This window comes from Camelina sativa, chromosome 10, assembly GCF_030686135.1.
Source record: "Camelina sativa cultivar CO46 ecotype springtype chromosome 10, ASM3068613v1".
In the NCBI taxonomy this organism is placed as follows: domain Eukaryota; kingdom Viridiplantae; phylum Streptophyta; class Magnoliopsida; order Brassicales; family Brassicaceae; genus Camelina; species Camelina sativa.
Window position 1 is genome coordinate 9,489,200 of NC_141889.1, and position 22,623 is coordinate 9,511,822.

Genomic DNA, 22,623 nt, shown 5'->3' on the forward strand with positions numbered 1-22,623 from the left:
ACACATGATTTGAAAAGAAAAATAACCAAAAGGAAAAAAAAAAAAAGCATCCCTTATTCAATAAGAGTGAAGTGAGGCAAAATCAAAATCAACAAAACTCTCAATTGATCGAAACTCTCGTATTCCATCACCATCCTCTCTTTCAAATCAGCAACAGAGAGAGCGAGAGACATCATAAGAGTTTCAATATCTCTCTATCTCTATATCTCTTTCGCGATAACAATCAAACATTGAAAAAAAAATCCCCAAAATAAGGGTTTAAGCAAAAACCCTCAAGAGTTTGATGCCCAAATGCCCATTCCCAATCCGTATCAGCTTCTTCAGCTACTTCCTCAACCAAAGTCGAATCCTTTCGAGTTACCCAGTTAAGGTTAAGTTCTCTATTACTCTTCTCCCCTTCTCTTCTTCTGTTTCTGTTTCTCCTAACCTATCAATGGAAGCCAAGAATCTATCGGAAGCTCCAATCTCGGAACAAATGTTTAAATCGGCTCCCAAAATGGGTTCTTACAAGTTGGGTGATTCCACTTTATCTTCAATGATTGAGAGTTACGCCAATTCGGGTGATTTTGCTTCGGTGGAGATCCTTTTGAGTCGAGTTAGATTAGAGAACAGAGTCATTAGTGAGCATAGTTTCATTGTTGTCTTCAGAGCTTATGGGAAAGCACATTTGCCTGAGAAAGCTGTAGACTTGTTTCATAGGATGGTCGATGAGTTTCACTGCAAACGTAGTGTTAAGTCCTTCAACTCTGTCCTGAATGTGATTATAAACGAGTGTCTTTATCACCGTGGATTGGAGTTTTATGATTATGTTGTGAATTCCAACATGAACATGAACATTTCTCCTAACGGGTTGAGTTTTAATCTGGTCATTAAGGCTCTTTGCAAGTTGCGGTTTGTGGACAGGGCGATTGAGGTCTTCAGGGGAATGCCTGAGAAAAAGTGTTTGCCTGATGGTTATACGTATTGTACATTGATGGATGGGTTGTGTAAGGAGGAAAGGATTGATGAAGCGGTTCTACTGTTGGATGAGATGCAGAGCGAGGGATGTTCACCGACTCCGGTTACTTATAATGTGTTGATTGATGGGTTGTGCAGGAAAGGGGATTTGACACGGGTGACAAAGCTTGTGGATAATATGTTTCTGAAAGGTTGTGCTCCTAATGAGGTAACTTATAATACGCTTATTCATGGTCTATGTCTCAAGGGTAAATTGGATAAAGCTGTTAGTCTCTTAGAACGGATGGTGTCTAGCAAATGTATCCCAAATGATGTCACATATGGAACGCTCATTAATGGGTTGGTTAAGCGAAGACGAGCAAGTGATGCGGTGAGGTTGTTGATCTCTATGGAAGAAAGAGGGTATTGTTTGAATCAGCATATTTATTCGGTTCTTATAAGTGGGTTGTTTAAAGAAGGCAAAGCTGAGGAGGCTATGACCTTGTGGCAGAAAATGGCGGAGAAAGGTTGCCGGCCCAATGTTGTTGTGTATAGTGCTCTTGTAGATGGTTTATGCCGTGAAGGGAAACCAAATGAAGCTAAAGAGATACTTAATGGAATGATTAATAGTGGCTGCTTGCCTAATGCGTACACGTATAGCTCTTTGATGAAAGGATATTTCAAAGTTGGTCTTAGTGAAGAAGCGATTCAAGTGTGGAGAGAGATGGATAAAACCGGATGTTCTCGAAATGAGTTTTGTTATAGTGTTCTTATGGACGGTCTTTGTGGGGTTGGGAGAGTTGATGATGCTATGATGGTGTGGTCGAAGATGCTCACTATCGGGATCAAACCTGACACAGTAGCTTATAGCTCAATGATAAAAGGTCTTTGTGGTATTGGCTCAATGGATGCGGCATTAAAACTTTACCATGAGATGTTATGCCAAGAAGAACCCAAGTCACAACCTGATGTTGTTACTTACAATATACTTCTCGATGGCTTATGTAAGCAGAAAGATGTCTCTAGAGCAGTTGATCTCTTGAACTGTATGTTAGATAGAGGTTGTGATCCCGATCTTATTACGTGTAACACCTTTTTGAATACTTTGAGCGAGAAGTCAGATTCTTGTGAAGAAGAAAGGAGTTTTCTTGAAGAACTTGTTGTGAGGCTCTTAAAGCGTCAGAGAGTATCAGGCGCTTGTAAGATTGTGGAAATAATGCTGCGTAAGTATCTGGCACCGAAGACTTCCACTTGGGCGATGATTGTTCCAGAGATCTGTAAACCAAAGAAGATCAATGCCGCCATTGATAAATGCTGGAGGAACCTATATACTTGAACATTACTTAGCATTTTTGTGCAAATATTGCATTGCTTCCAACTTAAAAAGCGTTCCATGCTTGGGACTTTTGGGCTTCTGGAGTTATGGAAAAACCAGAAATGCGCTCGAGAACAGGTAGATAGTTCTTCTATACTTGCAATTCTAACTTTGTAAACATGTTACCTGATTTATTCGTGACTGAGACCACATTAGCCAAAGTTTATAATGGATATGAAAACCCCTTGTTTATTGTCACTGAATCCCCGTTGCTTATGTTTCATACATGTTTGATTTGAGATATTTGTTCTGTTTATTTCATTGTTTGATTACTATTTCTTTCTGCAGCTTAAACCAAAAGGAAAGATCTTCCAAGTCTTATTGGTCTCTCCATGGTGCAAAACTTCGAGCTCATAGGCAAAGAGAAGTCTGTGAAAATGTTCAGCAATGTTCCATAAGCGAAGCTCAAAGATTCTTGTATGTGATTCACCTACTTATTTCTTACCTTGAAACTATTTATAGTAACAATACATTCCTTTAAAGAATCTATAGGAAATTTTTGAAATCTTTGGCCCAGCTCTACCGTTATATATCAAGGTCACTGTCAATGAGACATATGTCAGGATTCAGAAAAGAGAAAAAGTAAATAACTGTTATCTTCTGTTCAAATTCGGCTTAAATAAGTCTATCTCTTGCATACGCACAAATGCTATCAGCTCCCTAGCTAAGCCTAGCAGTTCTCAGACGCAGAGCAAAGAAACAATCTTTTAATTTGACAATATACTGTAGTTGGATTCATTTTAAAGTGATGCATAGAATAACCCTTCCATACAGATTCAGACTAAAAACAAATGATAGATCAATCAATCCAATACTCTTACAAGATGCTATCAGCTCTTGATGGTAATCTCCTAAAGAAGTTCTGAGGAATAGAAGGTATATTGAAAACCCTAGTCCTAGGATGTCGCATGACGTAGAAAGCAAGAAAAGTGAGCAGTAACTTCATGGAGACGAAACAAATCACTCCACAGCCAACTAGACAGAAGGCTAAGAACAGAGACGTTGCTCTCGGATCTCTCCAACTCAACAAACTTTTCACTCTTTCTCCTTGTGTAGCCAAATCTCCCAACACAATCATCATCCTCCCTGCTATCCCACGCAACCTATCATACCTTTTCTTCAGCACATCTCCAGATTTCGCGCTTGGAAACGCATCAAACTCCTCGTCTAGCTCATCAGGCAAAGCCGAATCAGCTTTAGACAGCTTTATATCCATGTGTGGAGGATGTCTCGGTCTCAAACTGAACCTGTATAACCCGAACACAAAGCAATATAGAAGCAACGAGACAACGCAGTACTTAGGGAGAAAAACAACGAACAAGAAAACGACATGGATCAAAACCGTCGTGGCAGGGCTTTTCCATTTGCAAACCTCATCAAACCATTTCCAAGCATCAACCCAGCCATCGAAAAACGCAACAAGACGTTCAAAATTCGCTCTTCCTCTTCTTAGACTCCACATGTTTGATCCCACATCGAGCATATACTCAACAACATCTCTTCCAAGTGCTGGCTCATTGCGCCCGAGCTTGATGCATAGAATGTGAGTAGCTTGGTGTCTAAGGCTGTCTAGTTGGTAAATAGACAATGGAAATATGTAATGCATTTGTGGAAGCAACGGCTCTGTGTATTTCTGAAGCATATCGATCATAGATGTTGCAGTAAACCTAACCGCGAGCTGAATCTCCCCCATTTTCTTAACCCCATCTGGTTTCAAAACCATTAAAGGATAAGAATGTGTGTAGATCTTCGAGGTTACAAGGGTCGATAGACGTATCCTGATCTTCCCAATCCTCGAATCCTTGATCAGACGGTTCTCGTTACCCGCACCAAATAAATTCAGATTATCGAAAACACCAATTGTTATCACCGTGTAAGGATCATAGACTTCCCAAGTATACTGCTCGTTCCACTTTGGATCAAAAGTGTCCACAATAGTCCTCGTTCTCACCCATTTTGTTCCATACTTCGCAACGCAATAAGCATCAGTTGTTCCTCGACCTTCTCGTGACTTCATCGGCATTAGACCTGTAGCGTTTAACACGCCTAGCTCCAACACACCAATAGCTGGAGTCCATAGAAGCTTAGCAGAAGCTCTGTAATCGCTGCTATACTGAATCGATTCATCAAGAACGTGATAACCTCCGTCTAAAGAAACCCGCAAGTGAATCCTCCCTGCAAATCTCTTCGCTTCTCCATTCTCACCGACGTGTTCCACGTTGTACCACAATGCCGGCACTGGACCAGGAGAGACCCTCCTCTCAACCTGAGATAACTTTATCTCACACTTTCCTAAACACTCTTCTTTCTGCCCTAGCTTATCTTCCACGCTAAGTACCAAACTGTCCTCAAACGGCTCAACAGCTACAAACATCATATCTTCATTCCACACAGGATTCACACTCTTGGTCTGCGATATCCGACTCCTCACAACAACGTTGCCAAGAAACCCTTTAATCAGAATCTCTGGATTGGTCCGGTTCTGATGCAACAGGGCCAAATCCTGAGCTTCGATTAGGGTAACTCTCAAGTACCAGAGCCTCGGTGAAAGATAAACCTTAGAGCGCGTGTTCACCACGTTTTCTCCCATAACCGTCGCCGAATCCGAATGCCAAGCCTCCGAGAAAACCTCATCAGCTTGCGTCCCAATCCAAACAGATAACATAATCTCTCCTCCGATCTTGACACCGTTTCGATCTTCCAATCTATACCATTGAGGAGCCAATGGACTATCAGGAGGAACACGTGTAGGAATCTCCGCCACATCGAACTTACATCTCCCGATGATCTCCTCGTCGTTTGAGTCATCTTTGTTTCGTACGACCACTTCTAAAATGTTCCCTTGGAGACGAGCTTTCGTGAAGGCGAAGGTCTCGTGAAACTCAGGGTTAGGGTTTGAGTTTAAGCTCTGCTTTGTTCTCCCTTTGTAGCTTCCGATCTTGACTTCGATGAAGGAGTCGTTGGCCGGTAAGGCTCGAGCACGGACGATCCTAGCGTAGAGGAAATGCATCGCCTCCACGAGATCGAACGATGACGTCAGCTTCTCGCCGCCGTTACCACCACCATTTCCGATTTTGGGACTTGTCTCTTTCAATGAGAAATCTCCATTTCTGTTACCGTTACCATTTCTGTTTCCGTTCCCGTTCCCGTTTACGGTACCGTTCGCCGCCATTTCCTGTCGTATGTTCAAGAAAACAATTAGAAAAACAAAAAAGAGAGAGAATCTCAAAATGTTCTGAAGAAAGATTCAAACCTAAACAGAGTAATGACTTTTGTTCTTCCTTCTTCTTCACGAACTTTTGAAACTGTAGGGTTTTCTTTTTTGGTTTATTTGGTCAACGTGATTTGCTGGGTTTAAGCAACCATAAAAAGTGGAAATTATAGGCTTAAATGTTTTTTTTTTTTTGAATGATTTCAAAATTATACAATCGTTACATTTAACCTCGTATTAATTCCTAAATTATCTCCCTAATAAATTACTGTTTTAATTGTACAAAATTAAAATAAATAAATAAAACTTTAAGCACTCAATGAGTATCTCATCATAATTACTTTCGCTAATTATTCGGAATCGTTTATTATAAAAAAGGAATACACGATTAATATCATTTACACCATAATTCGGTTATGCCGTTCTGGTATCTTTCAAAATCTCATATCTTGAAGATTTAAAAAGACATGCTATGTATGTTTAAATCGGAAATGTTTGCTATATATATTGTTTTTTTTTTTTAAAAGAATCTTTGGTATATGAGATTTTGCAATTTTCTTTTCAATACGAAACTATCAAAATAATAACGTAAATAAAGATAGTAGTCAATCATCAAATCTATTTTTTAATACCGTATCATAACAAAACCTAAATCAGTGGACTATTTAAATATTTATAATTTTTGAGTAGCCAAATCAAAACCAAGAAAACAAAAACACAGTTTCTTTAATTATGTCCATTTTCTTCTACAATTAGTGGCACTTTTTTAACGGTAAATGATTCATAACTTTATACTCAAACCGGAGCTTTTGTTGGTTATAGTTACAGGGTAAAAATTGTATATTTTCAACAACAAAAAATTGTATATTTTTTAATAAATTAAGATTTGAGCCTTTTAACACTAAAACTCCGTATAATTCACAAACTAAGTTGATATGATACGATTCGACGAGGTGGCTATGTTAAATAATAGTTTCAATCTAGAATCCATGCAAATATTGAAGGAACCTCTTTGAGAAATTAAACTCCACTCGATTTACCTTAAGAAGAAACTCCTCTTTCACACTAGCTAGCGTCACATATTATACAGAGAAAGCCTTATGAGACATAAGCATATCCGAGGCAGATCGAAAGTGAAAGAGAGCAGACAGAGAGAGAGATATTGAAGCTCTACAAGATATTTGAGATAGTGATCAATTGGTCAATGTGATAAGTACATTAACGAGAAATAGGAAAATAATTTTTTGAAGGCACTCACTCTCACTTACGTAATTGGAATTTTACATCTCTATATTATAAATATTTATAGACTTTCATGCACTATATTGGAAGATACCATCAAGTTATTGCGTGGATTGTACGGTACCATTAAGGATAAGATTAACAATGTTTCATACATTTTAAGAATCGGACTAATTCTATACAAATGCAGTTCCAAGGAGTACACAACGACGAATACCATCAAGTGACACTGTTGACTGTACATATTTCGTGGAGTCTCTATGAGATACAAGACTCCACTCTGTTTCTTTTAAAGAATGTTTTACATTTGAGACTCTAGAAACTCCAAGATGGCCAAACCGACTGCACCAACATCGTCATCCAACACATGTTCTGCCGGAGAATGACTTATTCCTCCACGACACCGGACGAACAACATTCCCACCTGCCGGGAAAAAAAAATCCCTTTTAAGTGTATGAACCAAGGGACAAACCCACAGCTTATAAGCCCTAAAACATGTGGATATCTTTTGCAACATCCTAAAAGTGTTTGGACTAGCAATAAAGTCTTGCTCATTGGTTTTCAAGTGAGGAAGATGTTTGTGAACTCAAGGGAGATAAGCCTTTTACACTAAGAAGTCTGAGTTTCAATTCAATTACCTTAGTTAAGTAGGACATAGCCATAGCATCATGTCCTGCTCCGCTCATTAGCACGGGGACCTCTTCTTGGACCTCTCCTGTCATCTTCTTAAGGGCACTCTGAGCTGCCGATTTCAGCTGTGAACTCAAATGCGGGTCTGACATTACTGCGTCCGCATCGTGCTGCAATGATGATAAATCGGGGACAAGTTGGTAAGAAGAAGATCATGAGGGAGTATAAGGTTTTAAGAATTCTACAACAACATTTACCTTTCTTTCAATGGAGCACAAAAGCGATCTTTTATCACATATCTTGTACATCCTAGTTGATAAGTCATGGAGAATAGCATTGCGTCCTACATCATCTATCGTACGTAAATCCACAGTGAAAGTTACCTGAATTCATTCCATTCATCTCCATGAAATCATTTGGAGCTCATCCACAAGACCAATAGAGATAACTAAGACGTATGGGTAAAAAGAAGAGATTAGTTTCCATTCTCTTACCTGGCCTGGGATGACATTGCTAGCACTAGGCCACGTTGAGATTTCTCCAACAGTACAAACAAGTGAATTAGCAAGTGATTCTATTGTGTCCTCATTGCATTGACCGTTGCAAGATAAGTAACCTTTAGGGTTTTTGCAAACACTTTCCAATAGTACAATCAGTTCTGCGGCACCAGTCATAGGGTCCTGACGCATTGACATAGGAACTGTTCCAGCATGTCCTTGAGATCCTTTTACAGTAACCTGTAGAATTCTGTCCATTTGGGTTTCAAGTAGCCTTCTCCAAGATTATACATGAATTTTTAGCTGTGAATACGTTACCTTGAGTCTTGTCTGCCCTGCAATTCCTTTTACTACTCCTAGAGGATAACCAACCCATTCAAGCACCGGCCCTTGCTCGATGTGAACCTACAGGAAAACATTCATATTCAACAATCATTATACCACTCTTGAAGGCTCAAATTCATCAAAAATACAAGACAAAACCTTGCTAAATTATGATTTACCTCTACATATCCCCAAATAGATGCAGGATCATACTTCAGCTGCATTAAATTTTCCACTGTTATGTCTATGTCATTCTCTTTAAGAGCATCTTGCACAGAAATACCACTGAGCGAATGAATATGGAAAAAGTGAGTAGGTATACTCAATCTACATAAGGAGAAGAAGATAAGGTCCTCGAATGAAACCTTTTATCAGTAACCTCCAACCGAGAAACTGGCATGATTCCAGCCAGAGCAGCACTGCCTAGGAAGGTACACTGAAACCTCACTCCTTCCTCATCACTAAATGCAATCACCTGATAAGAATGTACATAACATAGGTTTCTTGTTTATAATTTCCACTGGTTACAAAAAATAAATTCATGCGGTATATATGTCTGGACAAACCTCAACAGGTCGCTTTAGTTCAGCCAATTTGCCATTTGCTTTTAGAACCTTTAATGCAGAGATTGCAGAAATAATTCCTAGTGAGCCATCATATTTACCGGCATCAATAACAGTGTCCTGTTGACACAAAAGCAAGATACAATTTTCAGCATTATCATCTCATTCAAGATTCACAGTTTCACACCACAGGTAACAAAAAACAGAATTGTGAATTACCATATGGGAACCAATTAGAAGAGCCTGTGAGCTTCCATTCTTTGGCTCCACTCGACCATGTAAATTGCCCATGTAATCAACCCATCTGCAAAAAAAAAAAAACAAATTTCATCTACTAAAGAAAGTTTTGTAGATAACTCCATAAACAACAAAAGAGAGTAGCTTTAATAAACTAACGTTGATAAACCGGCATCTTCCATCCATCCCCGGAGAAGATCTATTGCTCTTATGGATGCTGGACTCATAAAAGTTCTTTCTAGGTGGGAAACTGCATCACTCACCTGTGAATTTAAGAAAATTACACCAAAAAAAAAAAAAAAAAAACTAAGATATATATCTAATGTTCAGTAATAAAGAAGCATTCACTTCTAAGATAACATTAGCTGGATTCAGTATAAGAAACTTAGGAATAGTTTCATCAGACTGGGAACAGCCAGAAAAGAGTTTTAAAAGTATTGATTAAATTAAGAGCAACCCTGAGAGACAACGACACCACCGTCAAACTAGCTTATCAATCATGTTGGTCAAACAAGAAAACAAACATTCCAAGACATATCTCATAACAAGGTATAACTTTTCTACTAGAGATTTAGAATACAGATGGAAGAGTACAAATCTTGAAAACAGAGAACAAGTGAAGGCTAAAAGCGAGTTTAAAATTTTCTTTGATGAGTATACCTGTCCAAGCTCGTGTAACCTTGCAACAGATTCGTCTCTTAGGATCGCCTGATGCAGATCGTGCTTCGTCCCTTCTGTTTCACCGATTCCTTTTTTCGATAATCATACCAAATAAAATCAAATTCGGTAAGAAACAGAGCAAAGAGATAAACAGAGAGCAGATCATTACATTATAAACACACAGAATCAAAAAAATTGAGAAAAGGAGAATTTTTTTAAAACGAATTTAGTTGGTGCAGACATTGTGAAACAAGAACAACACTAGCTAGACAGAATCTAATCTAACAAGACTGAGAGAGAGAATGTTCCGGAATAAAAATTAAAAAAAAAAAATCCTCTTTTTAAAGATTCAATTGATTTCGAATCAATCGGATATATTTACCGAGAGAGATTTGAGAAGACGACGACGAAGACGAGGCAGAGGAAGAAGAAGAAGACGCCGATGATGAAGAGGAGGAGGAGGAGAGAGCGAGAGGAGATAGCAGAGAAAACACGAGACACCAGAATAGCACAAGCGAAGGATGATGATGATGGTTATGATGATGGAAGCTAGTGTGATGGACATGGGAAAAGAAATGATGAGATCTAGAGGAGGAGGAAGAAGAAGGAGAAGGATGAGGAACCGCCATGGCTGCCGAATGCGAAAGAGCTTTTTTTTTTCTGAACGACGATGAAAACAAAGACAGCCACGGAACGGAACCACCACTCGCTGTGATGTGCTGTGATGATAAAACAGAGAGACAAAGACGATGAAAGGGATCACCTTTTTATTATGGCTTCCATGGCTGAGAGATGAAGAGAAGAAGAAGAGAGAGAGAGAGAGGACGAGGCGGCTGGTGGGTACCCACTAGTCCAACTTGGACGTCAGATGGGGCCCATCGAAATACATGACGTGGCGATTGTCAGTGGAATCTTGTGGAGAAGGTTACATGTGGGTGAGGAAGGATTCATGTGCATTCCAAATGGACAAAACACATACTAATATATCTCTGCTTCTTTTTTTTTTTTTTTGGGTATAGTTTATTATTTATTAGTGCACTATGAAATTTAAACAAATCAAATCAATATCGATAGGCGTTAAAAAACAACATTCATCAATTATATCGCCTAACATAAGACGTCTAATCATAACTTTTTTACATTTTGTTAGACGGTTTTAATCTTTTTACAATATAGCAAAATGATCAAATTATATGATCATTCTGAATTTCTGATACTGTTTAAATTTCAGAAATTGTCAATCCAACAACGATTTGGTAATATATATATGTCTAGAACAGTTTTAAGCCGTCTAATTTTTTCGTTTCTATCGCCGATCATAATGTTTAACAAGTTACCTAAACAAAATTAAGAATCCCAATATTATCAATTCATTTTGACTACTTGAGTAATTTATGTTTCTTCCACAATTGATCCGTTTTCTTTATTTTTCTACATTTTGGAAGTTTTGTGCCCTTCCTTGAAAGTAGTAGTTTAGTTAGGAGTATTTTAAATGTCAAGTAGTGATTCGTGAGTCGTGATGCACTTTTTCTTCTACGTATAAGGCAAATATGCGAGTATGTGACTGTGACCCACCAACCAATAACGAAGATTCTAGTATCCGACCAGTAGCCACGTGATCGACGCACGTGACACCCTTGGTTCGGTTATTATATTTTTACTCCATTTCAAAATATAAAATGTTTTGAGTGAAACAGATTAAGAAATAATCACTTTAAAAAAATTCAACCAATCATAAATAAAACTGCATAAAATAAATAATAAAAAAATAGAAAAATAATCTAAAAGTTACTTAAAAATTGAAAACATCTTATATTATAAAACAAAAAAAAATCTATAAAACATCATATATTATGAACAGAGACTATGATGTAACGCTTCATTAAAATTTAGCAATTTACTAACAAAAACTTGATAGTGATTAGATTACCAACATAACTAATTCAGTGATGTACTTATATATAGTCTTTTTGTATGGGTGGATATTAAAGACTTAAAATTAGTTCAAAATCCATGTATCTCGGATGCATTTCAGGTGACTAAATATTATCAACAACTTACTTGATCGTTGTGGTTGGACACTTAAATTATGATTAATCAACTTAGGGACAACACGTAAACCATTTTGTTCATTTGATTAATCCGAGTCGATATGATTTTAAATCATCCAAATTTTGGAAGAAACATATTTTAATTTGCCCGACTTTAATTATTGCATTACCTAGTCATGCACTTTAACACAATTCGTTAAATAATAAAACTAATAGGTCATATAATTGTTACATGGACATGTTTGTTGTTGATATGACAAATCTGTTTTCAGGGTATCCAACTATTATTTTACAAACAAAAAAGTACATACTTAATTTGCAATTATAACAGTATTTAACATTTTGCTTACCTAGTAGATTGACTGAGTGTTTAGCTAACTCACTTAGTGCGGAAACAACTGAAACGAGATCGAGATCTATCGTAAGTGGTGAGCCCAATAATGAAGATTTGCCTCGAATTATCGAAATTTGTTTAACCGGACCTCTTAGCTGAACCGAACCGAAATCGGCAGACCGGTTTTGGTCATAGAAGACTTAATTTTGTTTTGTATGTTCTTTCTGTATTCGTGAGAAGAGAAGAGGAGTCTCCGCTTCATCAAGCGTATGGCGTGAAAATTTGTAAACCTTTCGGTTTGAAAGATTTAAATTTGTCAACCTCCTTCTCTTCTTCGGTTTCTTCTTCGAAAACCCTAGAACTGAAGAAGGTTTGTAAAAACCATGGAGAAGGTTTCAGCAGCTTGCGCCATGGAATGGAGCATCAAGCTCGAGAAATCTCTTCGTTCTAAAAACCCAGGTAACTTAATTCGTTACACTTTTCAATTATGATGAATCCTTAATTGAGAAAAATATATTCTTTAGGATTAAAGAGGTTGCTTTGCTTTATTTAGTGAATGTAAGAAGTTCTTGTTGTCTACTCTGGGAACTATGGAAAAGTTAAAGTTTTGATTTTTTTGGGGATGTTTATATCAGTTAGAGCCGTGGAAGCTATCTTAGAGACTGGTGAGAAGCTTGAACAATGGAGCAAAGAACCGGAATCTGTAATTGCTGTTTACAATTTATTTGGTTTAGTTCCTGAAGAAGATAGGCTCTTTGCCAATACTATCTTGTTGAGGCTAGTTGACGCGTTTTGTGTTGGAGATAAGCTTGTGAAGGTAGCTGTTGTCCGGGTTTTTATGTCTATGTTCAAGCTATATCGAAGGAAGAACGTAAGTGAATCTGCAACTTGGTTTTTGTCAAAGGCTAGGGTGTATAACCACTTGGAACTTCTTAAACGAGTGAAGAATGTTTATGAGAAGGGTGATACTGAGACAAAAGCTTTGGCTTTGATTCTGTTTGGTTGTTGGAGAGATTTCGCTTGCGAATTTGCTCCGGTTCGGTACTTGATTTTCACCAGTATGGTTTCTTCACATGAGCTGGAGGTAACCATAGCTCATTTCAGTTATTTTTCTTTTCTGCTTGGAATGATACATAAAAGTTACAGTTATTTTTAATCACGCATTTGGTATTGTGTTCTGCGGCTAGTGTTTCTTACAAGTCATGAGGGCTTGTTTAATTGTTAAGTGTGAATTTTGTAACAAATAATTCACATCTGGACATTTTAAGTTTCACTGTCAGATCTTGTATGTATGTCAGGGGGTTCCTTTTAAGTTAGATTTGAAGATTGAGTGGCTCTGTGTAGTCAAAGTTTAAAGAAAAATCTCAACTGGCTTACCAATGCGATTAACTGTTCTATCCATTTTATGCTTGCAGGTAAGATCAGCTCTGTTTGCTGCAGCTTGCTTTTGTGAAGTAGCAGATGACTTTTCTTTGGTTGTTTTGGGGATGTTAAATGACATGGTGAAGTTCCCAGATATAATGCCAAAGACCAGGTTAGCTGCTGTGCGAGTTTTTGCAAAAATGGGATGCTCGCATGCAATTTCTAATAGAGAATTCAAGGTTCTTTGTCTAATTCTTATTCTATCTGCTTCTAATGCTCACGGATTTTCATGTATAGTATATCGTCAAGATTTTTTTTGGTAAAAGAAAGATTTGCTGAAACTGCAATTTAATTTCGCTGTTGTTACCAGCTTGAGATTTCAAAATGTAGTAGATTACTAGATTAGAGTACCTACATCTATGATGAAACTCTGTCAATGTAAGAAATATCATAGCAACACATTAAATAAGCCATCTGTATTGAGATTCAGTCAACCATTATTTTATTGCAGATTTGTATGAAGCTAATGCTGGAATCCCCAAAAGAGGACAATTTGGTTCCATTCTTGGTTTCCCTGACTAAGCTTGCTTCAAGATCTACTTATCTTACTTCTGAACTGGTATGTTCTTTTTTCTCTTTATACCTTTTTCTAATTGCTGGTTTAGACAGATCTTGATGAATTAAATGTTTTACAATTTACATTCAATATAGTGGCCCTTGTGAAAATAACTTTTGTAGCAATAGATAGCCACTGTTTTGCTGAGTTTGAGTCTTCACTAGCTGGTTGATATAAAATGAAAATAAGGCATCATTTTCGTTTGGTTCTGTAGAAAAGGAAACTATTCCTCTATTTATTGAAATACAAACTAATAGAGAAAAGTCTAATATTATTCAATGTGGGTTCAGGCCGAGGTTATCATCCCCTTTCTGGGTGAAGATAAGACTTCTCATGTTCGAGTTGCGATATTGAGGTGTCTCCACTTTCTCGTAGAAAGAGGGATGTGCTTCTCTCTTGTCCATGAAAGAGAAATTGCAAGTGTTTCAAGCTTGCTAAAGCAAGAAGACCTCTCATTAGATATGCAACTTAAAGCTCTTCTAATTTTTCAGAAGGTATTCATAAGCCATATGTATTATTATTAGTTTGGAATGCTTAATGAAGCTTAAATTGACAGATACTTGTCTCAAATTAAATGCTTACTTATCTTTGATGTGAATGCAGATACTTGTCTACAAAATCTGTACTGCTGATGCATCTGAATTACATCAACTCGTAGCTATTGTTGAGAATGCATCTCATTCGCGAATCTCCTCAAGCAGTTGTCTAGCTATCAGTATTTTGGTGGGTATATGGAAAGAAATAGTCCGGACAGCAGAAATAAGATCAGTTGAGGTTTCTTCGATATCTCTTCCGCTGCAGCTCGTTGTATTAATCATGGACAGGGTCACCTTGCTAGGACGCTTATGTTCGGATTCTTTGCAAGTTGACTATGCACTAGTTGGTGAGGTTCAAGACCTCTTCAATGTTCTCCACCTAGTACTAGGGAAACATTCTGAACTGAGGCTGCTAGTTCTTGACAAAGTCATGTTATTCCTAGAGTATATTGTGAACCTAAATGATGGCTTCTTAAGAAAAACAGATGGAGATCATGAACTGCTGCTTAGTGTTATCAATTATAAAGGCAAAAGAGGGGCGGTCATGAGGTCAGAGTTTCTAGCATCTATACACAAGTTCCTGATAGTGTTTTTGGAGAATCTCGAGGGCGATGATTCTCTTTTGTCTCAAGTTTATGAAAAGGTGAAGCATATCACTGAGTGTGTACGTTCATGCAGCTTCTTTGATCTCCACACAAAAATGGTATATACTCTGCTATTACATTCTCCACTTCTTTGGGGATTCCCTGTGAATCATGATGATGGAAATTTAGGCGTCTCACTTGTTGCTGATATGGTTAATTATGGAATCGTTTCTCTTGACTGTTCGAATCAGATTTTGATGGAGAGAAACTACTGGCCTGCATACAGAGCTGGGGTTTACGCAGCACGTTTGGGTGCTTGGGTCATCTCTGCTTTGATTTTTGACAAGCTGAAAACTAACGTCCAGTCTGATGTTAACTGTTTTTGGTTAAAGTCATTAACCTATTTATCTCATGCTGAGGGGAAATTCCAACTGCTTCTCACACCAGGTGATAGTTTCAAGTTAGTCAATTGGTTGAGAAGTAGCGGTTCTTTACCAGAACTCTCCAAAGAGGCATCTGGAGAGTTTGCCCACAGTTTAGCTCTTGATGATGCGTATATGAATTTACAATCGTCTTTGGGAATGTTAGGAAATATTATAGCATCAGGTGAACTGTTCTGTTTCCAAACGTGGTTCTTGGTTCTAAAAACTCGGGGACTGGAAACTGTGATTGATCTCGTCGAAACCCTCGGGCTGCTTAACCAAGATATCCGCAACAAGAAGCAAGTGGAGGAAACGATCTTGATTGGTTGCAATTCTCTGCAGCAGCTTCCTCGAATTTCTCTTCAGCTACAGAAGTTGGCAAAAGAATTTGATATGTTGGCAAAGTGTTTTATAGACATAGACGACAGCAGTTTTAGCATAATCGCAACATTTTCACTGAGCTGTTCTGTTCTGGCTTTTGCTGCTGGAATAGTTCTTTTCATTCCTGATTTTTCTTTTCATGAAGTAATGGTTCCTTTCACTACACAAAGTGATCTGTGCTCCAGGCTTGTACAAGATTTAGTTCAACGGCTAGGGAAAGTGGATTCTGAAATCTGCGAAAAGCTCAACATACTCATTAGGGCAAACAAACCATTAAACTGTTTACACCTGCAACCTAGTAATCAGGTATTGAGAGTCTGTAGGAAGGTGAAGATGCTGCTCTCTATTTGCAGAGATGCTCTTGCATGCATTCATGGATTACAGAATCAGTCAATATCAATGCAAAAAGAGGAGAATATGTCTGAGATTACTCAAAGTTGCAGGACTCTACTTTCACAAGCAATTATGAAATGGATGCAGATTCCTTTTGGCATTCCAAAACATTTCTTCAACATAAGGTATTCTCATCGTGCTTACTTTAGCTATTGTATATATATTCTATGTTTTCTATATCACCAGATCACTACTGATCACTAGTGAATTAAGGATTATGAATATGTTTGACCATATCTAAATTTCTACTGTATTTTCTCGGCTAATTTTTTTTTCTTTGGAATAATTTTCAGGCCTTGTGTTGGTGCCGAGCTATTTGTTCTTAGTTCAGGCGTTGGCAAGCGTACTCCTAATACAGTTTCAGTGGAACAAGGGTTTCAACTGTCACTAGATCTTTGTCTTCAGTTGAAAAACATACAACAACAGAAAGTCCCTGTTCGACTAAACAAACTGTATTGCCTTCTCTATTCTAAACTAGCTTATCACACTCCAACTCAACACGGTGAAACCAACAGAAACCAAAAGTCTTATTCCCCTTGGAGAGATGAAGATTTGGTAGAATTGAGTAACAAGCTATATCATCATGCTATAAAGTCTAGTAAGAAGCTGGAAGTTTCAGGTCGATTTGATTGGACCAAGAATGGCGTTTCTACGGTTGTGGAGTTCGAACCAAATGAGAGAAGACAAGGGTTCTCGAGCTGCTTGCTAGATGTTTCGCGTTTCCCAGTTGGCTCATATCAAATAAAATGGCTAAGCTGTTGCATTGACCAGCATGGTTCTTACTGGAATCTCCTACCTCTCAATGGCAAGCCTGTGTTTACAGTAAAGAAAGCTTCATGACTAGATTATAAAACTAAGTGTGTCAAAGAACTTAGTTTAGATATGGTGGAAGATTAAAGATCTTAGGAGGATCTAGTTTGGGAGCAAGCAAGAAAAGATGCAGTGATTGGATTGATTTAGAAGCTTGAGACTACTGTCACGTCGAAGCTGCAAATGAAACATACAACTGTCACGAGACTTGCAGCTTCGATGTGAGTTTTGAAAAACCAATTGCAATCAATCTCGGGTCTGGTCAATGCACACATGGACCATATGGTTAAGGGTTTTGGTTCGGTCACACATAAGAGAGATGTTTGCTTCAACGTTGTTTAGTTGAACTATTTTTTTTCTGTTGATTATGTTATGTATTGTAGACTAGGAGGACCCTTGTAATGTAAATAACTAGAAAATTTTGTTTAATTAATATATATGGGTCCGGGAAAAAGCTAAATTCAATAATATCCAACCTAACACTGATAATTAGCCAATAATGAAAGCTTTTATTGAAAGCAAAACTTTTGTTGGTGACCAAATATTATTAAAATCTATGCATACTAGTGTTCAGATTATAATAGTATTGTTGCAAAGTGTAGTTGTAGACCATATACAAATTACAAGATGGTATTAGAATTAATATTATTTCCTAAATCAGTTTAAGCTAATTTTTTGTATTATAAAATGAATTCAAATGATTATGTACCCATAGTAATAATACTCAACCATATAAAAATTGTTTTCGGTCAATGAAAATTATTTTAGAGGAAGGGAATTGACTAATTAAGTTAGTCAAAATGAACTAAATGAATAATGCATTGAATTTAATATCATTGAATGGGAAACAAATCAGAGAAACTTCTTTACTTGGAATCCGAACATTATATTGCACAGGACTTCCAAAACCAAGGGAGGAAAAAAAAAACAAAATCAGGTTAAAAAGAAATCAACTTGTTGACAACAACAAAAAAAAATTGCTTTGAAGATGAAAGCAAATGTGTGAAATGTTAATGAAGGAAGAAGAGAAGAAGCCAATATTAACGCTCGTGTAAGTATTTTGCATTTAGCTTTCATTGTTTTGTTTGATGTTTCTCGAATTTGGAATTGAGATCAGAAAGATTAATTTCGTGAAAACGGGATCTCATGAATTGATGACCATAGCTGAAATGGTTTGCTACTTGTATAGTGGCTATGTGACTCTGTTCTTTCTAATGAGGGGAAACTATTAGTTGAGAAACTATCATCAACGCCCATTAAAGTTTATGTTCTACATTTTTTTTTATATATTCATTATTACTACTAATTAACATAATTTGAAGTTGTAACAAACTAAGATGAGGAAAAACGTTACCGTATGTCATTACCGTTGAGTTTTGGTTTGCATTTAATTAACTTCGTGTAACCTACTTACTTTGCATCCAGTTTCATATGTTTCTTTCTTTTGCAATTGGTAGCAAATTAACTGTTTTTAATCAACCTTCAGATTTATAAATAGGTGGACTTGGGGACCTAATTATTTTACCACCTAACATGACTCTAGACTAACTTTTACAATTTTGCTATGAGAATAAAAGGCCAATTTCATATTTCTCGTGAGTGATCTCTAACCCAAGCATTTGATTATATATAATTCTTTGATTATAATTTTTCTCTGTTTTAATTCTTTTTAAGATGAAGTCTTTTTCATCTTTGAACAGAGAAATCATTTTTTTGTAAATATATATTTATATGATATAAATGCATCTTGTCTTCCTTTATATTCAGTTTTTTTCCCAAATCAAAAGTGTTTTTTACACCCGATTTATTTGATTTTCTTATGTGGTGACAGTAAACACATTATTAACTTTTCGCGCGACAAAAAAAAAAACACATTATTAACTTTTCTTTCGGCTCTGTCACAGGCCTCAAATACAACCCCATCGGAGTCCCTAAACAGTATTTGGGATTTGAACTATAGAAAAGCTCGCAATCAAGATTAATTAGAGGTAACGTTTTACTTACTTTCTTTTGTCTTTCGTCATGAAGAAGGTGTAAATGTAGATAACCAAACATACACATACACATTAAGTTAAAGACACACATTTCATCTGTATATGATTTACTTCATACGCTTTACAATACTTAACGCAAAATATTCTTTCGTTTTTATTCTATTCTTAAGCAAATAATATATTTGAGCTTTAGGAAGCGGAAAAAAGAGGAAGAGTGAATGCATATCTTTAGTTGGAAGAAATATTCAAATAAAAATGTGAAAGTAAACTCTACCAAAAACCTATCCACCACTCAAACCTCCCCAACCAAAACACCATGACTTGGTTTACCCCTTTTACATACAATATCTAATCTCACAATGCATGAATCTATACCTTTGTGCACTTTTGTGGATCTTTTTCAATCTTCCGCAAACTAACTACCACATCTATCTCTTAATTAGTCCTCTCTATATAAAAATTAAGCCACGTATACAACGCCAAAAATATAGTGATATTTTGAAGAGATTTTCAAGGTAACTCATAGATGATTTAATTTAGTTTTCATTAAAACGTATTCGATATCTAGAGTTTGGATCTTTAAGAACAAATAAAACGTTATTGCGTTAACCGGTATAAAATATATAAGAGGAAATAAGGGGATCAAAGATGTATAAGAGTGCAAAATGTGTGACTCCCAATAGAAAAGACAAAAGTTTGTATAATGTTTCATTGGTAACCTTAGTTAGGCCTTTCTCTTTCCATGTGCTAACAACATACGTATATATATAAATGTCTCACAAGCATTACCTTCAGCCATTCTCTTACTTGGCTCATTGGATTATAACAGGAAGAAACAATGGAGCTAAGGAAAACTCAAATGGCCATGCCGGTTTGCTTGGCGATGATAATGAGTCTAATGGTGAGTCAAGTGGTCTTCGCCGAGAAATATTCAGGTTCAATGTCCCCTCATGACCGGAAACTGGCAGAAATGCAAGCCCTTAAAGCTTCATTGGTTCGTCGAAACCTACCGGCTATAGTATCTCCTCCTCCTACCCCTCCTCAGGTATATAATATAACCTTCTCTAATCATAGAGTCTATGTACAGATTGTGTTTGTTCAAAAGATTTTCATCTTTTATATGTACTTTGTTTGGTTTAATATATAAGATGAAAATGATGTAGGCAGTACCCGGTCCGCGAGTGTATCAAGTGATATCATATGGTGCCGATCCGACAGGGAAATTAGATAGCACTGATGCGATATTAAAAGCTATGGAAGAAGCATTTGATGGTCCAAGTCATGGAGTCTTGATGGCAGGTATAAATGATCTCGGAGGAGCAAGAATCGATCTCCAAGGCGGAAGCTACTTAATCAGCCGTCCTCTCCGGTTTCCCTCAGCCGGCGCCGGAAACCTCCTCGTGAGTGTCTCTCATTTTCTTATATCATTTTTTATTTATTTATCAAAACTATATTTTACAAATAGAGTTAGATTTCTCCGTACGTGTGATTTAATATACCAACAAGACAAAATCCGTGTTCCTATAATAATATGTCTTCAAGGGCCGTCTATGTGACGTGATATGAAATTTCATTCATATGTTATTATAAATAATCAAAACATGAATTTTTAGTCGAACCTTAGTTTAAACGTAAACTTGATTAAAGGTGCTCTTATTAGGTTTGGTGAACCAAAGGTTAGTAAATCAATTAAAAGCTTCTTTTTTCTTTCACGAGAATAGAATGATTCCTTTCTTTCTTCTATGCATGTGTTTCTATCTTAATTTCAAACATTATGACCTTTTTTATAACTCTCCAACAAAAGAAGTTTCTTCCGGTTTAAAATTATTTATTTATGAGATTTGCTTTCGATTTTATTTCCTTTGGATTTAGTATATAGTACTTAAAATATTTAAAGTTTCCATCAAAGCTACAACTTTCTATACTTTATATATACTTCCATGCATTTCTAAATTATTTAAAGTTGTTGGAAAAAAAGTAAAACTCAGACTTGTTATTAATATATGCTAGGGAAGTCGAAATAATTTAAGTCTTGTTAATAACGTTAAATATAACTTGTCCTTACTTTTACAATCATAACATTATTGATGGTTTGTTTTGTTTCTTGACTTGTGTGACACGTCAGATCAGCGGAGGCACACTAAGAGCATCAAATGATTTCCCGATGGATAGGTACTTGATCGAACTAAACGACGAGAAGTCAAAACAACAATACATCTTCGAATACATAACTCTAAGAGATCTTCTCATCGACTGCAACTACCGCGGCGGAGCAATCGCCGTCATCAACTCTCTCCGAACAAGCATAGACAACTGTTACATCACTAGGTTCGGAGACACTAACGGTATTCTAGTGAAAAGAGGACACGAGACTTACATTCGCAACTCGTTTCTCGGTCAACACATAACCGCCGGTGGAGACAGCGGGGAGAGAAACTTTTCCGGCACCGCCGTAAACCTGATGGGTAACGATAACGCCGTCACCGACACCGTCATATTCTCCGCGAGGATTGGAGTAATGATATCGGGACAAGCTAACTTATTATCCGGTGTGCATTGTTATAACAAAGCAACCGGTTTTGGAGGAACCGGAATTTATTTGAATTTACCCGGTTTAACTCAAAACCGGATTGTGAATTCGTATATGGATTATACCGGTATCGTCGCGGAAGACCCGGTCCAGCTACAGATTTCAGGGACGTTTTTTCTGGGAGACGCGTTTATTGTGTTGAAATCGATAACCGGATTGGTTCGAGGGGTTAACATTGTGGACAATATGTTTTCCGGTTCGGGTAACGGGGTCCCGATTGTGCAATTGGATCAGACGAATACGGCGTTCGAGGCCGTTGATCAGGTGGTCGTTGATCGGAACAGTGTGAACGGTATGGGAGCGAGATCTACGGTGGCTAAAGGATCCGTCGACGGAAACGGTACGTCTTGGACCGTTGATTTTAACCCGGTTTTGTTGTTCCCGGACATGATCAATCACGTGCAATACACACTGGTGGCGAGTGAAGCTGGCGCGTTTCCGGTACACGCGGTAAGGAATGTATCTGGTAACCGAGTTGTCGTTGAGACAAACGCTCCTGTTGCTGCGACAGTTTATGTAACAGTGACTCAATGAGTTTAATGTCGTGTTTTTGCCGTAATAATGGTTTTAATAATTGGTAATTTAAACAACAAAAATATTTATAATTGTGGTTTTTTAATTGTAATTTTTTCCTAGAAGGATGAATTTTTTTTTTTTAAGTACTGATAAATGATAAAAACTCGAAAATTGTGAATACAATGGAAGAGTTGTTGGCAGACATTTACTTGTGTTGTCTGAAAAGAAATTGAATGCAATCACTAATACTCTCTCCGTTTCAAAATATAAGATGTTTTGAGTGAAAACACGCATATTAAGAAATAACCATTTAAAAAAAATTCAACCAATCATAAACAAAACTGCATAAAATAAATAA

The 22,623-nt window shown here is 37.1% G+C and overlaps 3 protein-coding genes and 2 pseudogenes across 11 annotated transcripts; 3 read left to right on the forward strand and 2 right to left on the reverse strand.

The window, feature by feature from the left end:
- On the forward strand, nucleotides 1-2,816 carry LOC104718299 (pentatricopeptide repeat-containing protein At4g20090 pseudogene; annotated as a pseudogene). Its single transcript, XR_015568120.1, has 2 exons — nucleotides 1-2,389; nucleotides 2,600-2,816. The product of XR_015568120.1 is annotated as a pentatricopeptide repeat-containing protein At4g20090 pseudogene (transcript).
- A 206-nt stretch (nucleotides 2,817-3,022) lies between these two features.
- On the reverse strand, nucleotides 3,023-5,648 carry LOC104720227 (multiple C2 domain and transmembrane region protein 11 pseudogene; annotated as a pseudogene). The gene is made up of 2 exons (XR_015567762.1): nucleotides 5,565-5,648; nucleotides 3,023-5,486 (listed from the first exon to the last, which is right to left on the reverse strand). The product of XR_015567762.1 is annotated as a multiple C2 domain and transmembrane region protein 11 pseudogene (transcript).
- A 1,220-nt stretch (nucleotides 5,649-6,868) lies between these two features.
- Nucleotides 6,869-10,693, reverse strand: LOC104718300 (allantoate deiminase). 2 transcript variants are annotated; one of them, XR_015568443.1, is made up of 12 exons: nucleotides 10,059-10,631; nucleotides 9,677-9,765; nucleotides 9,176-9,279; nucleotides 8,999-9,083; nucleotides 8,783-8,899; nucleotides 8,582-8,691; nucleotides 8,396-8,501; nucleotides 8,211-8,297; nucleotides 7,890-8,142; nucleotides 7,653-7,778; nucleotides 7,404-7,565; nucleotides 6,869-7,188 (listed from the first exon to the last, which is right to left on the reverse strand). XR_015568443.1 is itself a non-coding variant. In XM_010436019.3 (12 exons), exons 1-12 carry the CDS (start codon nucleotides 10,303-10,305, stop codon nucleotides 7,066-7,068), a joined length of 1,599 nt encoding a protein of 532 aa, XP_010434321.1. In that variant the 5' UTR covers nucleotides 10,306-10,693; the 3' UTR covers nucleotides 6,869-7,065. The 2 variants fall into 2 exon arrangements, 1 of the variants encoding a protein (XP_010434321.1); XM_010436019.3 differs by having other exon boundaries at nucleotides 7,890-8,132; nucleotides 10,059-10,693.
- A 1,394-nt stretch (nucleotides 10,694-12,087) lies between these two features.
- LOC104718302 (uncharacterized) lies at nucleotides 12,088-17,619 on the forward strand. Of its 3 annotated transcripts, XM_087470531.1 has the most exons (8): nucleotides 12,288-12,520; nucleotides 12,697-12,878; nucleotides 12,966-13,145; nucleotides 13,477-13,662; nucleotides 13,935-14,042; nucleotides 14,330-14,533; nucleotides 14,643-16,480; nucleotides 16,649-17,619. In XM_087470531.1, exons 1-8 carry the CDS (start codon nucleotides 12,445-12,447, stop codon nucleotides 17,193-17,195), a joined length of 3,321 nt encoding a protein of 1,106 aa, XP_087326657.1. In that variant the 5' UTR covers nucleotides 12,288-12,444; the 3' UTR covers nucleotides 17,196-17,619. The 3 variants fall into 3 exon arrangements, with proteins under 3 accessions (XP_010434322.2, XP_087326657.1, XP_087326658.1); XM_010436020.3 differs by having other exon boundaries at nucleotides 12,088-12,520; nucleotides 12,697-13,145; XM_087470532.1 differs by lacking the exons at nucleotides 12,288-12,520; nucleotides 12,697-12,878; nucleotides 12,966-13,145 and having other exon boundaries at nucleotides 13,475-13,595.
- Nucleotides 17,620-18,077: 458 nt separating this feature from the next.
- On the forward strand, nucleotides 18,078-22,363 carry LOC104718303 (polygalacturonase QRT3). Of its 4 annotated transcripts, none has more exons than XM_010436022.3 (5): nucleotides 18,078-18,216; nucleotides 19,070-19,153; nucleotides 19,989-20,204; nucleotides 20,323-20,559; nucleotides 21,285-22,363. In XM_010436022.3, exons 3-5 carry the CDS (start codon nucleotides 19,998-20,000, stop codon nucleotides 22,281-22,283), a joined length of 1,443 nt encoding a protein of 480 aa, XP_010434324.1. In that variant the 5' UTR covers nucleotides 18,078-18,216; nucleotides 19,070-19,153; nucleotides 19,989-19,997; the 3' UTR covers nucleotides 22,284-22,363. The 4 variants fall into 4 exon arrangements, with proteins under 4 accessions (XP_010434324.1, XP_087324461.1, XP_010434327.2 ...); XM_087468335.1 differs by lacking the exon at nucleotides 18,078-18,216 and adding an exon at nucleotides 18,702-18,760; XM_010436025.3 differs by lacking the exons at nucleotides 18,078-18,216; nucleotides 19,070-19,153 and adding an exon at nucleotides 19,783-19,873.
- Nucleotides 22,364-22,623: the final 260 nt, after the last annotated feature.

Bases quoted from the DNA above. Each gene is read 5' to 3' on its own strand.
- LOC104718300 (XM_010436019.3), bottom strand. From the start codon at position 10,305: ATGGCGGTTCCTCATCCTTCTCCTTCTTCTTCCTCCTCCTCTAGATCT. The intron at 9,766-10,058 runs GTAAATATATCC...TATCGAAAAAAG, and splicing joins GTCTTCTCAAATCTCTCTCG to GAATCGGTGAAACAGAAGGG. The intron at 7,779-7,889 runs GTAAGAGAATGG...GAATGAATTCAG, and splicing joins GCAATGTCATCCCAGGCCAG to GTAACTTTCACTGTGGATTT.
- LOC104718303 (XM_010436025.3), top strand. From the start codon at position 19,808: ATGTATAAGAGTGCAAAATGTGTGACTCCCAATAGAAAAGACAAAAGT. The intron at 20,205-20,322 runs GTATATAATATA...AAAATGATGTAG, and splicing joins CTCCTCCTACCCCTCCTCAG to GCAGTACCCGGTCCGCGAGT. The intron at 20,560-21,284 runs GTGAGTGTCTCT...GTGACACGTCAG, and splicing joins CCGGCGCCGGAAACCTCCTC to ATCAGCGGAGGCACACTAAG.
- LOC104718302 (XM_010436020.3), top strand. From the start codon at position 12,445: ATGGAGAAGGTTTCAGCAGCTTGCGCCATGGAATGGAGCATCAAGCTC. The intron at 12,521-12,696 runs GTAACTTAATTC...TGTTTATATCAG, and splicing joins TCTTCGTTCTAAAAACCCAG to TTAGAGCCGTGGAAGCTATC. The intron at 14,043-14,329 runs GTATGTTCTTTT...ATGTGGGTTCAG, and splicing joins CTTATCTTACTTCTGAACTG to GCCGAGGTTATCATCCCCTT.